Source organism: Myotis brandtii, unplaced genomic scaffold (assembly GCF_000412655.1).
Source record: "Myotis brandtii unplaced genomic scaffold, ASM41265v1 scaffold569, whole genome shotgun sequence".
In the NCBI taxonomy this organism is placed as follows: domain Eukaryota; kingdom Metazoa; phylum Chordata; class Mammalia; order Chiroptera; family Vespertilionidae; genus Myotis; species Myotis brandtii.
In genome coordinates this window covers 1929801-1945193 of record NW_005370127.1, presented here as the reverse complement: position 1 = coordinate 1945193, position 15393 = coordinate 1929801, and the positions used below count along the sequence as shown (strand labels likewise).

The 15393-nt window shown below is 37.0% G+C and overlaps 1 protein-coding gene across 1 annotated transcript in view; it reads right to left on the bottom strand.

The window, feature by feature from the left end:
• The window catches only part of AKAP11 (A kinase (PRKA) anchor protein 11), a 61095-nt gene that overhangs the window by 20422 nt on the left and 25280 nt on the right, over nt 1-15393 (bottom strand). The window contains exons 4-7 of the mRNA XM_014549743.1: nt 11695-11742; nt 9900-10034; nt 9017-9284; nt 2108-6587 (exon numbers count right to left, since the gene is read on the bottom strand). Of these exons, the coding sequence (XP_014405229.1) occupies nt 2108-6587; nt 9017-9284; nt 9900-10034; nt 11695-11742 (4931 nt within the window). The remainder of the gene's footprint in view (nt 1-2107; nt 6588-9016; nt 9285-9899; nt 10035-11694; nt 11743-15393) is intronic.

Genomic DNA, 15393 nt, shown 5'->3' with positions numbered 1-15393 from the left:
CTGCCCGATTGCCCACCTACCCCAATAGGGGGTGGGGCTGGCCGACCAATCTCCCACGGTCCCTCCCCCAGCCGCTGACCCCCGATCAACCCCCCACCCCCAATCCTCCCCACCCCAATTGGGGGGCAGGACTCACTGGCCAATCGCCTGCAGCCCCTCCCCCCAGCCGGCCCAGCCCTGATCGGGCCCCTATCGGGGCGGGCCAGCCGGCCAACCTCCCACCGTCTCCTCCTCCCGATCCATTCCGATTGGGGCTGGGCTGGCCTGACCCCACCCATGCATGAATTCGTGCACTGGGCCTCTGATAAGACTATAATTCTTATAAATGATAAAGATAACAAAAACAAGAAATGATATTCAGAGTCAGACCAGTGGTCCACCTAACCCCCTTTCATTGTGTCTGCTAACAAAGAGACTTAGCAGGGTAGCTTATTACTTTCAGAGTTAACTGAGTACCCACGAACACCCATCCATCCTAAGTGCATCATTTAAATTCTCTTCAAAGCAGTTCATATTTTCAACTGGGACCACTATGAAAGAGCACAAGTTCCTAAGTTTTCCAACTGCTTTGTAAGATAGTACTTTTATTTGCACAACAAAGCAAAACAAACTTTATTTTGGCTTTAAAAACCAAAAAAGTAGTTCAAGTAATTCTAGTACTGTAAATTAAAATTAGAGTCAAACTAGCCAAATCTCTTTGATGTTAAGTGTGTATTATAAACCTAACCCTACTCATTTTTTTTAATAAAGAAATGTTCTCAAATTTTATTCTAACTTTTCACTAGGAAGGCCATTCACTGTTCAATTATTGCAACTGCCCAACTACATTTAATTCTCAACATAGCAGTTGAAAGTATATTTTTAAACATGAAGAGGGAAAATGTTAGTCTTCTGATCAAAACCCTCTAGTGCAGCGGTTCTTAACCTGTGGGTCGCGACCCCTTTGGGGGTCAAACGACCCTTTCACAGGGGTCGTCTAAGACCATCCTGCATATCAGATATTTACATTACGATTCATAACAGTAGCAACATTACAGTTATGAAATAGCAACGAAAATAATTTTATGGCTGGGTCACAACATGAGGAACTGTATTTAAAGGGCCAGAAGGTTGAGAACCACTGCTCTAGTGGCTTCTCACCAGCCAAAATAAGCCAAATACTTATAACATATTACCTGGTATGACAATCTCTCATAACCTACACCTTATCTCCTACTACTCCCCTTGGCTCACTCACTTCAGCCACTCAAGCCTCTTTGCCATTTCCTCCACATGCACAGTCCCAACTCTTTGCCTGGAACCCTCTTTCCACTGATTCTCATGTGACTTATTCTCTCTTCACCTTTGGCTCTTTGCTCAAATGGCCATTCTGGCCAACCATCTCTACCAGCTTTAGTTTTCCTCCAAAGCGCTTATTACCATGTACTACATATTTTACTTATTTTTTTTCACATTTTACTTATTTATTGTCTTACTTTACTGTAACATGAAGTCCAAGTGAACACATATTTTTGCCTGTTTTACTTACTTTTGTTCCCCAGTGCCTAGAATAGGTCCTGAACTGCCCCCACTTTGGGGCTATTCTCATTTTGTATTTAAAATATACTAATCAGAATTATATTGGGCATTCCTACAATCACACTATAGTTTTAAACCATAATAGCTTCATATTTTAGTTGGGTAAATGGTTAATACCTCCCCTCAAAAGGCTGTTGTGGGATAATGAAGAATGTATATGAAAGTAATATGTAGGATATGAAACAATACATAAATGTAACAGAGAAAACTTGTTAATTTAGGGTTAAAAAATAATCCTACCTTTCTGAACAGAATCTAAGACATATATGATCAAGTTTAACTTTTTTTTTAATCATCACATGAGGATATGGTTTTCTTTATTTTTTTTTTAATTTAGAGAAACATCGATGTGAGAGAGAAACACCGATCAGTTATCTCCTATACTTGCCCTGACTAGGGATGGAACCTGCAAACTGGGTGCCCTGACTGGGAATCAAACCCACAACCTTTCCAACTGAGCCACCTGGCCAGGAACGATGGAGTTTAACTTTTCATTTTATCATAGACCCAAAAGAAACTTGAAACTTACCTACTAACAGCATGTTCAACATTCACGATGGCTGAGGTCATTATTTCTGTAGTAAGGCTTTCAGCAAAGCTAACACCATCTTGTCCAATTCCACTATCAGCTGCCAAACTGGTATTGCTCAGCTCTCTCTCTGCTTTTTCAATAGCTTCAGCAACTATCTTCTCAGCAAGCACTGTCTTCTTATCAAGATCAACATGAATTTGAGGGACATCAAGGTGAAAAATTCTAGATTTCTGATAAATGTTGCTAAATTTTGAATTAGAACCTGGCTTACTATGAGCAAGTGAATCCTGTCTGAAAGAATATTGAGGTGAGTTTCCATTGCAGTCATGGAGTTCTTTCTCATCACAGTATCTGCAAGCTTGACTTACAAGAGGTGACAACTTTTCTGCATAAGTGATCCTATCTGCTGCTTTTGCTGTCTCAGACACTTGGAAAACTGCAGATCCTAAACTGAGTTCTAAAGTGTCATCAGCTACTTTTTTAGCATACTGTTCTATAGCTTGAACAACATTCACTTCATATCCATACCCATTTAAGCTGCCTGCACTGTGGTAAAATCTGTGATTTTGTGGGGAAGGTTGAAGAGACTTAGGAAATTCTGGCTCAATGTGAGACTCATTATCTTCATCACATCCAGACTTTTCATAAAGGCAAGAATCTGTTGAGGATTTTGGCAAGCCAATTGCAGACACTGTAAGCTCTTTTTTAACATCTCTGGTTATGCTGTGAGCAAGAGAGGTTGAAAAACTATACAGTTCAGAGCATTTACTTCTGTATGTATTCCCTGTCCATTCACAAGTTTGATTTTTACAGAGGTAACCTTCATTTCTTTTACTTTGTCTTTTTTTATCTACTTCTTGGTGGTGTTTATTTAAGAACATTAAGAGTTCATTGTTGGCTTTCACCTGTGAGTTTTGCAAGGGAAACATTTTTGAGTTACACTTCATCGTTGCTCCCTTAGCTGCTTCTTTCAATCCTGATTTGATAGATCGATAAGCAAGTCTATTGGCATACTGGTCCATTATTAACTCACTATTACCACCTTCCTGTTTTAGTATTTGGATAATGTGACCTGCATATTCATCTGTCACACTTTCACAGCTGGGATACTTATATGACAGACCTGACATACAAGAACTTGGTGGTAATGAAAGAATAAACGGGTCAACTTCTCTTGGATGTGCTACAGTCTCTATATTCAACTTTTCTTCTGATCTATGAGGTTGGTCACCATCACTATAACTATTCTTCTTCTGCCTGCAAAGCATACAACTTCTGACTTTTGCTATTTTCTCAGCTTCTGTAATGACTTCTGCTGCCATATCACCTGCAAAATTGCATAATGCTTGTAAATTTTCATCTGTGTGATTTAACAAAGTAGGTGATACACTTCTTTGACTCTGCACATTTAAGCAAGGGCTTTTAATCTTGGGTTCTTGTATTATTTTATTATCTAAATGGGAAGCTGCCATTTCAGTTGCAAGAGAAACGATGTGTGAAGCTAATGCTTCAGCAAATTGAGTTTTCTTCTCTGAGTGCTCTGCCTTCACATCCACTTCTGGATGCTCTTCACCTTCACTACTTTCAACTTCTTCTGAAAGAGATCGCATGAGTTTCAACATGAACTCCTCTTTTTCAATAGTATTTTGTTCATTTTCAGACAAACTACCAACAGATGAGTAGTGAGGTGTAGAAGGTGGTGTAGCAGGTGCAAATTCTTTTGCTAATTCCCCTTTAAGCTTTTTGGTTAACTTCTTGATATCCCATTCAGAACTAGCCTGGGATGGTACTAGAGGAGTTGATGGAGGAGTATCAGGTATTACATTTCCATCTCTGATTTTCTGTTTATCTTCCACATGCAAACCATCTACACATGTAAGTACTGCAGATGAGAAAGTATGTGAATGGGGATAAGGATTTTCTTGCCCAAAAGACAAGGGCACCTGTGCCATATTATTCAAATTATACTTTTTCACTGATTTGTCCTTAGCAGCTTCCTTCAACTCAGGTTTCTGACCTGCCATAGTTGAACAACATGGTAGTGGCTCTAAAGAAAATCCATGAGCTACAGAATCTTTACATTCTGGAACACAATCCTTTCCCACTAAAAGTGAACAGTGAGTTAAGTGATCTTGAGCATCAAGAGATCTGGGAAACTTTTCCCATATCAACCGTGACTCTTCTTCAGCAACAGGCAAGCCTTCCCTGTTTACCATATTTTTATCCACATTGGAGATCACTGATTTGCTTTTCTCTACGGAATGTTTAATAACAGATTTATATAATCGATCAACAAACATGTCCTTATTGCTAGCTTCATTCTGTTGCAGGGTCACTTGATCATAGTGGAAAGGAGGGTTTTTTCCCTTTACTGTTTTAGTTAAACAATCTGTGTGTTCATCAACTGTTTTTGTAACTTTGAATGATGTCACTGACTCTAAAGTTTCATTTACTATAGAATGCACCAGTGCTGTAGAAAAGTTGCTAATAATCACAGGATCACTTGGTAATTCTGAAGAGCTTTGCATTTCAACATCATCATTAGTTGGTTTAAAATCATTCTGGTTACCTAGACTGTGTTCTGAAGATAAACAAATATTTCTGAGACAAGCTACTTCCTCTTCGTTTTTTGTGGAAACACCTGCTTCAGTAGAATCACCATTCAAATTACTATCACCAGATGACAGATGAGTCTTTGCCTGATATATATTAGATGAAAAGTGATATGGGAGAAGGGCACTTCCAGCCAGGGGCACTGGTATAGAAGTAACAATTCCAGAAGTACAAAATAAGGCCTGCTGTACAGTGTATTTATATTCTGGCATTGGTTTTGTCACAATTGCTTGACTATTAAAAATGGGACATGTGGAAGTCTGTGTCCATGGCACAATATTTTCTGCACTCACATACTTTATGTTATCTGTAGAAACACTAACTGCTGCCTTTGTTGTAAAGATCACATCAACTTGTGATAGCTCAATGAATGCTTCCTGCATTACAGATTCAGACAAATCTTTTGCATATGACTTCACTACTTTGTCTTCATAGTCAAATGAATACTTTGGAGATGCAGGTGTTGGAGGAGATGAAAACTGACACACTTCCATGATACCTTCAAAAATAAGCTCTTCAGCAAGATCTGCAGCAAACCCAGCAACTATGTTTGTAAATATCTGCTTCTTTACATACTGTAAATCTTTTAAAGCATTTGATAAAGCTTCACTCACCAAAAAATTAGCCAGACCACTAATAGCACGCTCTTTCAGTGAAAATGCATGCTGCCTTCTCAGTTCATTAAATGCCATCTGAAAAATGGATGACGTTAATTTGACGGCTAAATGGCACAATGCATTGGTACATGAAGAGACTCCTTTCTGCAAGTCTTTAAATGCACTGCCAAAACTTTTTTCCACAAGATCTGCTGCAAATTTTTGAATGCTATCTCTAATCATTAAGGGTTTATTTTTAGATTTATTTTGATCAAGGTTTCCACTCTTTAGAGCAATGGTTTCATTTTCTCCCTTTTTAACACTATTAATGTTTGATATTGCATTAGTATGTTGAGTATGAAGGACCGAGCCCAGTACTTCACATGTAATTCTATTGGCATAATCTTCATAGGTGTAATAAATAGAATCATGATCTTCATGAATCCTATCTCCACCAATATCTGTTTGGCAAAAACATTCAGCAGGTGTACAGCTTCCAAGAGGACTAAAAGCAGAGGACCGAATGGGGCTAAACAAGCCACTGTCTTCCCCAGATGCCTTCACTGGGCGAGGAGAATCTGGAGCATCACACAGGTTGCTGTAAGGGGATTCTGGTTTACGAGGTGTTGGCTTTCGAACATTAGCTGGGAGAGCTGGACAATCAAACTTGAATTTTTGAGGATTCATAGTAGTGGTTACAGAAGATTTGTCATGTTTGTGCCCTTTCTTTTGCGATGTCTTCCCTTTTACAGAGTCTTTTAGAAATGGACAAGAAGTCTCTAAAGTTTGTTCTAGTTCATCAAACTGATCAAAACTATCAAAAAATTCACTTACTTCTGAGTCTGAGTCCTCTATATCATCTTTCATTACAGGAATTTTTGGTAACTCAAGTTTTGCTTTTAAACTTTTTTGATATCCTTCTTCATCTAAGAAAATAACCGGACTTGGACTTGAGCATTCTGATTCAGATGAATAGGCAGGAGAAGAAGAAAAAAACGTTTTCTGCATGTCACTACCTTTATCTGAAGCATTAGATGACCTATAGAAACTCCTTTGGATCCAAGGCTCAGAAATTGATGTTGTGACTGAACTTTTCACAGGTTGTTCTTTATGTCCCAGAATGTTTATTAAGGAAGTTGAAGGTTTCGTCAATGACTTCTGCCGCCCAGAGCTAACCAGAATCCTTAAATCATGGGTTTCTAACTGGTGACCAGCAGTAGTCTGTGAAGCAGCATCACAGTGGCTCTTTAGTGCAGTAATGTTTACTCCTATAGCAAAAGAATAAAATGATCAGCTTATTCTTGAACAGAATTTTTTTAAAATTTAAATCAATGGGAATAGACTTTCAGCATAAAATATTTATTTGTAACATGTCTCTTCTAAATTATGTTAACATATTCATCCCAAATCATTCTCAAAATCAAATATATCTTTTACTAAAATAATTTAATTTTACCCCATACTTGAGAATACATAGAATGCTGTCACATGTGTTAGAAACACGAATACAGTGACTCTGCCAGTTAACTCCTCTCAAGTTTGACCCTAGGCATGTTCCAAACACTTAATATGGTAAACAGTACTAACAAAATAAGAACAGAAATAGCAAAACTAACCAGATAACAATGGCCCAGCCAGGGTGGCTCAGTAGTTTAGCATTGACCTATGAACCAGGAGGTCACGGTTCTTTTGCTGCAAATTTTTGAATGCTATCTCTAATCATTAAGGGTTTATTTTTAGATTTATTTTGATCAAGGTTTCCACTCTTTAGAGCAATGGTTTCATTTTCTCCCTTTTTAACACTATTAATGTTTGATATTGCATTAGTATGTTGAGTATGAAGGACCGAGCCCAGTACTTCACATGTAATTCTATTGGCATAATCTTCATAGGTGTAATAAATAGAATCATGATCTTCATGAATCCTATCTCCACCAATATCTGTTTGGCAAAAACATTCAGCAGGTGTACAGCTTCCAAGAGGACTAAAAGCAGAGGACCGAATGGGGCTAAACAAGCCACTGTCTTCCCCAGATGCCTTCACTGGGCGAGGAGAATCTGGAGCATCACACAGGTTGCTGTAAGGGGATTCTGGTTTACGAGGTGTTGGCTTTCGAACATTAGCTGGGAGAGCTGGACAATCAAACTTGAATTTTTGAGGATTCATAGTAGTGGTTACAGAAGATTTGTCATGTTTGTGCCCTTTCTTTTGCGATGTCTTCCCTTTTACAGAGTCTTTTAGAAATGGACAAGAAGTCTCTAAAGTTTGTTCTAGTTCATCAAACTGATCAAAACTATCAAAAAATTCACTTACTTCTGAGTCTGAGTCCTCTATATCATCTTTCATTACAGGAATTTTTGGTAACTCAAGTTTTGCTTTTAAACTTTTTTGATATCCTTCTTCATCTAAGAAAATAACCGGACTTGGACTTGAGCATTCTGATTCAGATGAATAGGCAGGAGAAGAAGAAAAAAACGTTTTCTGCATGTCACTACCTTTATCTGAAGCATTAGATGACCTATAGAAACTCCTTTGGATCCAAGGCTCAGAAATTGATGTTGTGACTGAACTTTTCACAGGTTGTTCTTTATGTCCCAGAATGTTTATTAAGGAAGTTGAAGGTTTCGTCAATGACTTCTGCCGCCCAGAGCTAACCAGAATCCTTAAATCATGGGTTTCTAACTGGTGACCAGCAGTAGTCTGTGAAGCAGCATCACAGTGGCTCTTTAGTGCAGTAATGTTTACTCCTATAGCAAAAGAATAAAATGATCAGCTTATTCTTGAACAGAATTTTTTTAAAATTTAAATCAATGGGAATAGACTTTCAGCATAAAATATTTATTTGTAACATGTCTCTTCTAAATTATGTTAACATATTCATCCCAAATCATTCTCAAAATCAAATATATCTTTTACTAAAATAATTTAATTTTACCCCATACTTGAGAATACATAGAATGCTGTCACATGTGTTAGAAACACGAATACAGTGACTCTGCCAGTTAACTCCTCTCAAGTTTGACCCTAGGCATGTTCCAAACACTTAATATGGTAAACAGTACTAACAAAATAAGAACAGAAATAGCAAAACTAACCAGATAACAATGGCCCAGCCAGGGTGGCTCAGTAGTTTAGCATTGACCTATGAACCAGGAGGTCACGGTTCTATTCCCGGTCAGCACACATGCCGGGGTTAAGGGCTCGAGCCCCAGTGTGGGCATTCAGGAAGCAGCCAATCAATGATTCTCTCTCATCATTGATGTTTCTATCTCTCCCCCTCTCCCTTTCTCTCTGAAATCAATAAAAATAAAAACCAGATAGCTATGAACTTAAAAAATCTCAAGAAAAGTAATTCCTCAGACAATCAGAAAAAAAGGTTAAAAAGAATTGAGTAACTTGGCTTTAAAGCCTTTAAAACTGAACTTTAAACTTTAATCCTCTTCAGTGGTTCTCAAACTTCCTAATGCCGCGACCCTTTAATACAGTTCCTCATGTTGTGGTGACCCCCAATTTCATTGTTACAAATTGAACATAATTAAAGCATAGTGATTAATCACAAAAACAATATGTAATTATTTATGTGTTTTCTGATGGTCTTAGGCGACCCCTGTGAAAGGGTCATTCGACCCCCAAAGAGGTCTCGACCCACAGGTTGAGAACCGCTGCTCTATATCAAGAAGTTTAATAAAGACAAACCATCATTATATGGCTTTAAGGTCTCTTCTTCCTCTAAGTGCTCAAACGCAGTGACAAAATCATCCTCTATAGAAGACACTGACTGGTTAGTATCATCATCATCTTCATTAGTGGTCTCCAGTTGGCGTTTCTGATGAAAGTATGTATCCAGGGTGTATCTTATACCAGTAGCATATTTACTTAGGAGACTAAAGATAAAATCAATTCTGAGTCTTGGTACTGTAGGTGGTAACACTCTCATGACACAAAGCATTCCAGAATGACGACTCTTGGGAAAGATGATAAAAATATTTTAATATCAAAACATATTATACATACAAAACATATTAACTGGAAGTGAAGCCTAGAAATAACATAATCTCATGGGGGAAAATAAAAAAGAAAAATACATGCATCCTGAAATGCAGCCTGATTTTGTAATGTTTAATTCTTTTCTTTATTCTTTCTCCACATTTCTCACTCCCCAATCTTTTTCTCCCAGCTTTCTCTTAACCAGGTATTGAAATTCTACCTACATTATCTTCTTAAATGTTATAGAACTTACTATCCATTCATGTAGCAATAATGTTTTCCTGTACTATTGTACAGCCCTGTGATTTTTCTTATTTAATCATTCACCTAACTTACCAACTACCCTGCAAACTGCTTGAAGGCAGGAGCCAGGTACTATTCTATTTTTGTATTCCATTTTCCTGTAGCGTTCAGCATGATTTCAAAGCTTCATGAGTTAGATTTCTCATGAATCATACTTCCTCAAATATGGTTTCTTTTTTAAAAAAAACAAAAAACTTCACCGAAGCATTTAAAAATTTAATAGTCTTAATCAAATGTCATTGTAAAATCTGCCCTTAAAAACTCATTAGAAATTATATATAAAAGTTACCTGATTTAGAGGACCACTGTTTATATTTGGTGATTTATTTATATCCTTCATACAAATAATTTCATTTTCATTTAGACTACAGAAGTGTAGTGAATTCAGAAGATCTGGAAGTTCCAAAGAAACAGCAGCTAAATCCTAATTTAAAGCAATAAAACTTTGTTAAGATTCCTATAATGAGGGTCCTATCTAAAAATCTTAAGGTCTACTGGTTAATAAATTTCCCAGTTCATAATAGTTAACATATGCTTATCAACCACAACCAATTTTTTTAAAACTCAAAAATGAAGTGTACTAAAATATTTCAATACCTGCCATTTCTGTACCCTTTTAAATGTATTAATACGAAGCAACAAAAAATTTTACATGGTACCTCACACATCCATGAGGGTTAATAGTTTTTAGAGGCAAATGTCAACCTGCAGTCCTCAGGTTTAACTGTGAAATTTTTCATACAGGATTCTTGCCTACAGATTTGCAGTTTAAGTTTTATATTCATAAAATACAAGTCTATTTTTCTGCTTTTTCTCTCTGAAGTATTATATTAAACTTTGATAATTTAATAAAGATGTAAAGAAAAAAGCTTTTTTCTCTCATTTGTCCTTTTTATGTAAATACTAGAGGCCCGGTGCATGCCTGGCCTGTGTTTGGGTCTGATTGGAGCCGGCTGGGGGAGGGACTGCAGGAGGTTGGCCGGCAGTGGGAGGTTGGCTATGGGAGTGCACTTATGACCAGGGGGCAGCTCCTGCGTTGAGCGTCTGCACCCAATGGTCAGTGCACGTCACAGCTACCAGCCGGTCGTCTGGTCGACTGGTCATAAAGGTTGCTTAGGCTTTTATTTATATAAATTTTACCCAGTTAAGGTATTTTAACATCCTTGACCTCTCAGAGTACTTTCCTTTCTAATTACGGTTTTACCAGTAACTCTTAAAGAGGAAGTAGAACAAGAGAGAAATACTTTGGAACACTTCTGCTTTCAGCCTCACATTCTCAGGAGTATGTCCTCTCTTGCACCTACTGCCTAAACTTTTTCCTTCAGGTAAGGGTACAATCAAGACACACAAGAGTTTTCATTATCACTTTCTATGCATTGTTCACAAAGAATTGAATAGTATTACTTCTTCTTCTATTGGGAGACTTTTACTGCCACAAAAGGAAACATATGGCAATCACAAACCTTAAGATACTGCATGAGGTAAAACACAGTATGCCTACCACACCTACTGGAGCTTCAACCACCCTTTATGTAACTGTATAGCTTTCCTTTGCTGATCCTGATCTCAACTGTCAGTCCCTCTTAAATTCCTGTGTAAATCAAACAGGCTAAAAGTTTTGCATTGGCTAATATTACTTTTTATAAATTTTACCTTTTAAATTTAATTCTATCTCATTTATTTTACCATTTAAATTTCATTCTATCTCATTTGAAAATATAAGAATCTGACTGTTGAGGTCAGATTATAAAAACCATCCAAATTAAAAACAAGGCTTACATTCTACCCCAGGAGAAAAAGTTCAGCCTACAGTTTCAGCTTCCTTAAGATAATTGACGTTTGTGGTTTCCTAACCTAAAAATGCTTTCTATACCAAGAATACTCAGTGAAAATGCAAAAAGTGAAAATGTCCAAAGCACACTCAAAAGTTGATCTCAAAATGTCACCTTTTAACTTTAAACAGAAATGATAACAGAAAATTTTTAGTCTTTAAGTTTTTGGTTAATAAGGCAAATTTTACGTGTCTCAAAATTTGTTCCAAATAATCTCTCCTGGTCCTTCCCAGTTTAATAAATCATCCATACCTGTATATGAGCAGCATCTGTTTCTTCATTAAAACCTAGAAATGTGACCTGAATAAAAATAAATAAATAAAGCTCTATTAGTTCAAATTTTAACATTTTATCTCAATTAGATTACTGACAGCTGAGAAACAGAAAAAAACGCATAAAGAATTAAAATACTGTCATATATAAATATCAAATCATTATGTTGTATATCTGAAGCTAATATGGTGTTTTATGTCAATTAGACCTCAAAATAAATAAATAAAAATGCTATCTTGGACAGAATGATTAATTTTTTCAAAGATGATGACGAGGCTTTCCACCAAAGATTTGGCTTTTTGGTGCAGTTCTTCAACTTCATTAGCAAGTTCGATCAATTCTACTCCCCAAACATATCTCACATACATCTACTTCTCTCCATTCCCGCTACCACCACTTCTCATCTGCACTACTACAATCCTATTCCACCTGATCCCAGTAATTATCATGTCACCTGCCTTTCAAAAGCCTTCCATGCTTCCCAGTGCAGTTCTAACAGACCCCAAGGCTCTGGGTTAGCTGGCTTCAGTCTTCCCTCACTTTCATTTATACACATTGGCTCACTTCAGGGCCTAGAATATGCCCAGTATGTACTTGCCTAAGGGCTTCACAGTAGCGCCCCCTCAACCTGGATCTCTCCTTGGATGTTCCCATGCCTAGTTCTACCTCATCCTTCAAGATCCAACTTAAATGTTACCTCCTCGGAGAGGAGGCCCTCAAGGTTACCTCCTTATTGACTCCCTGTGATATCATCACTTATTTCCATCAATGCCCTTATATAGAGATTTCTCTGTAGAAGTTTATATAAGTTAAATTTCTAAAGAATATGAAATATGAGGACATGTGACATTACATAAAAAAGACAAGTTACACAAAAATGATAAAGAGTATGCCAACAATTTCAACAATATTTTTTAAAACATACGCATGGGAAAAACCCAGGAAAGCAGTACATCAAACTACAACAGTGATTAACTCAAGATAATGGAATTATAAGTGATCATTTTTTCTCTTTTTTTATTGATTTCAGAAAAGAAGGGAGAGCGAGAGGGACAGAAACATCAATGATGAGAGAGAATCATTGATTGGCTGCCTCCTGAAAGCTCCACAATGGAGATCAAGCCCACAACCCAGGCATGTGCCCTGACCGGGAATCGAACCTATGACCTCCCGGTTCATGGGCCAAAACTCAACCAATGAGCCACACCAGCCAGGTCTTTTTCTACTTTTATCACTGTGGGTTTTTTCCCTCCTTCATAAGATTAATGATAGTCATTTTTTTCTTTCATGCTTTCTATAAGGAAATATGTACTGCTTTTATAATCTGAAAAAAAGTATTATTTTAAAAGTTTATATTCTCAGCCCTAGCCAGTTTGGCTTAGTGGATAGAGCATTGGCCTGCAGACCGAAGGGTTCCAGGTTCGATTCCAGTCAAGGGTATGTACCTCGGTTGCAGGCTCCTCCCCGGCCCTGGCCTTGGTCGGGGCTCACGCAGGAGGCAACCTATCAAGATGTTTCACTCACATTGGTGTTTCTCTCTGTCCTTCCCTCTCTCTTCTACTCTTTAAAAACCAACGGAAAAATATCCTTGGGTGAGAATTAAAAATAATAAAAATAAAGTTTATATTCCCTTTGTCTTTGACATCATTAGAAGAAATATTTTTCACTTGAAGATAGAATAGTAAACTGTCTGCTAAGCAAGCACTGTGACTAAAAGTATGAAATACTTAAATAATAGCAATATGGATAATCTAGGAATTAAGGGAAAATATCATAGTTAAAATACAAAGCAACACGATATACTTTTGATCTCTTTCTGATGATTCAGAAGCAAGTCAGAAATTAGCTCAGGATATTTATTCTGACTTATTAGGGTTGTTATTTCACAGAATTGTTATAGTTAATTTCTACAGGTCTAGGTAGGTTGTTAACCTATAGTAGCTTGTCTCCGCATCTATAAAACTTAAGGCAATACAACTTCTCCTCCACAGTTGTGAGGGTTAATCAGATAATGTAGAGGAAAGTGCCTAGTATATTACAGGCACCCAATAACAAAGAGACATTCAATTAAATTCCTTTCCTTTCTTTGAAAAGATACTTTGGGATATGTACACTCTAAAGTGAGAAATTCCTTCTATTCTTTCAAATTTCCTTTTACTGAATACAAAAGAGAAAATAAGCTGACTTGGGGTATTAAAAATGCCACTTGAGTCTTGCATATCCCATTGATTGAAGAAGACCTTGCCAAGGAATGTGGGCTCGGAAAGGCACTACATAAGGAGCTGGAGAGATACAGGCTGGAAAACTGTTTGAGGGCAGAAGGACACAGGAGACTTGTCACATAGCAACAACCAAGGAGATTAAGAGTGGCTCAGCTTGATGAAAATAAAGTAAAAAGGGAAAATAAGATAATAGTCAAGAGCCATAGAAATTGAGCTGATACAAAAAGAAGAGGCTCTGGTCAGAGAACACTATAGGCCTGAAAGGTGTGCTCATCATCCTATGGAACTACTTCAATATAGTTTCTCAAGAAATAGGAAAGAAAATCATTCCCAAACATAAGAATAATCAAGATTCTATTAGAACACTAATTTCAAAAAAATTTGTATTAACAACCTAACAACTCAGATCTTATTTTTCAGATTCAATGAGCTCATATCCTCTTTCATTTGATATCATAAATGTGTTAATGGACTATGATTATATTGAAGAATAAAATTTATTCCTTTTTTTTAAGCTTTTTGTTTTTGTAATATATTTTTATTGATTTCAGAGAGGAAGGGAAAGGGAGAGAGAGATAGAAACATCAATGATGAGATGCACACCCCCTACAGGGGATCAAGCCTGCAACCCTGGCATGTGCCCTTGGTCGAAATCAAGCCCAGGACCCTTCAGTCCGCAGGCCGACGCTCTATCCACTGAGCCAAACCGGCTAGGGCTGTCATTCCTTTTTATTAGTAATAAATTCAAACAAAGATAGGAAACACTAATGTTGCAGTGAAACAGGTGAGCAAATGATATATCTTATCTTCAAGTAGTAAATATCTTAATTTCAAAATAAATTTAGCACTACTTTTTCATTTTGACTCAAGGTACTGAATTTAAACAACCAAGAAAACTAACAATAACCAAAAAAACAATTACAAAAAAATAAGGATATATTTCATGTTTCACAGTAGAAAATTTCAGTATTAAAGTACCAATTACTGAATCGAGTAGGAATCATCTGATACAGCACCATCTGTCTGATGAGTGGGCAATAATGCCTGTGCACTGAATTAAACGACAATTATATTAGTGGGTATTTAAAACAGGTACTTCTCATACATGTATTAACGTGTAAACATTTTAGGCATTTTAAAAGTAGGAACGCAGTTCTACAGAAATGCATGAACATACATTTTGCTTTATTAGGAAAGGATATAGAGCAGCGGTTCTCAACCTGTGGGTCACGACCCCTTTGGGGGTCAAACGACCCTTTCACAGGGGTCGCCTAAGACCATCAGAAAACACATAAATAATTACATATTGTTTTTGTGATTAATCACTATGCTTTAATTATGTTCAATTTGTAATAATGAAAATATATCCTGCATATCAGGTATTTACATTACGATTCATAACAGTAGCAAAATTACAGTTATGAAGTAGCAATGAAAATAATTTTATGGTTGGGGG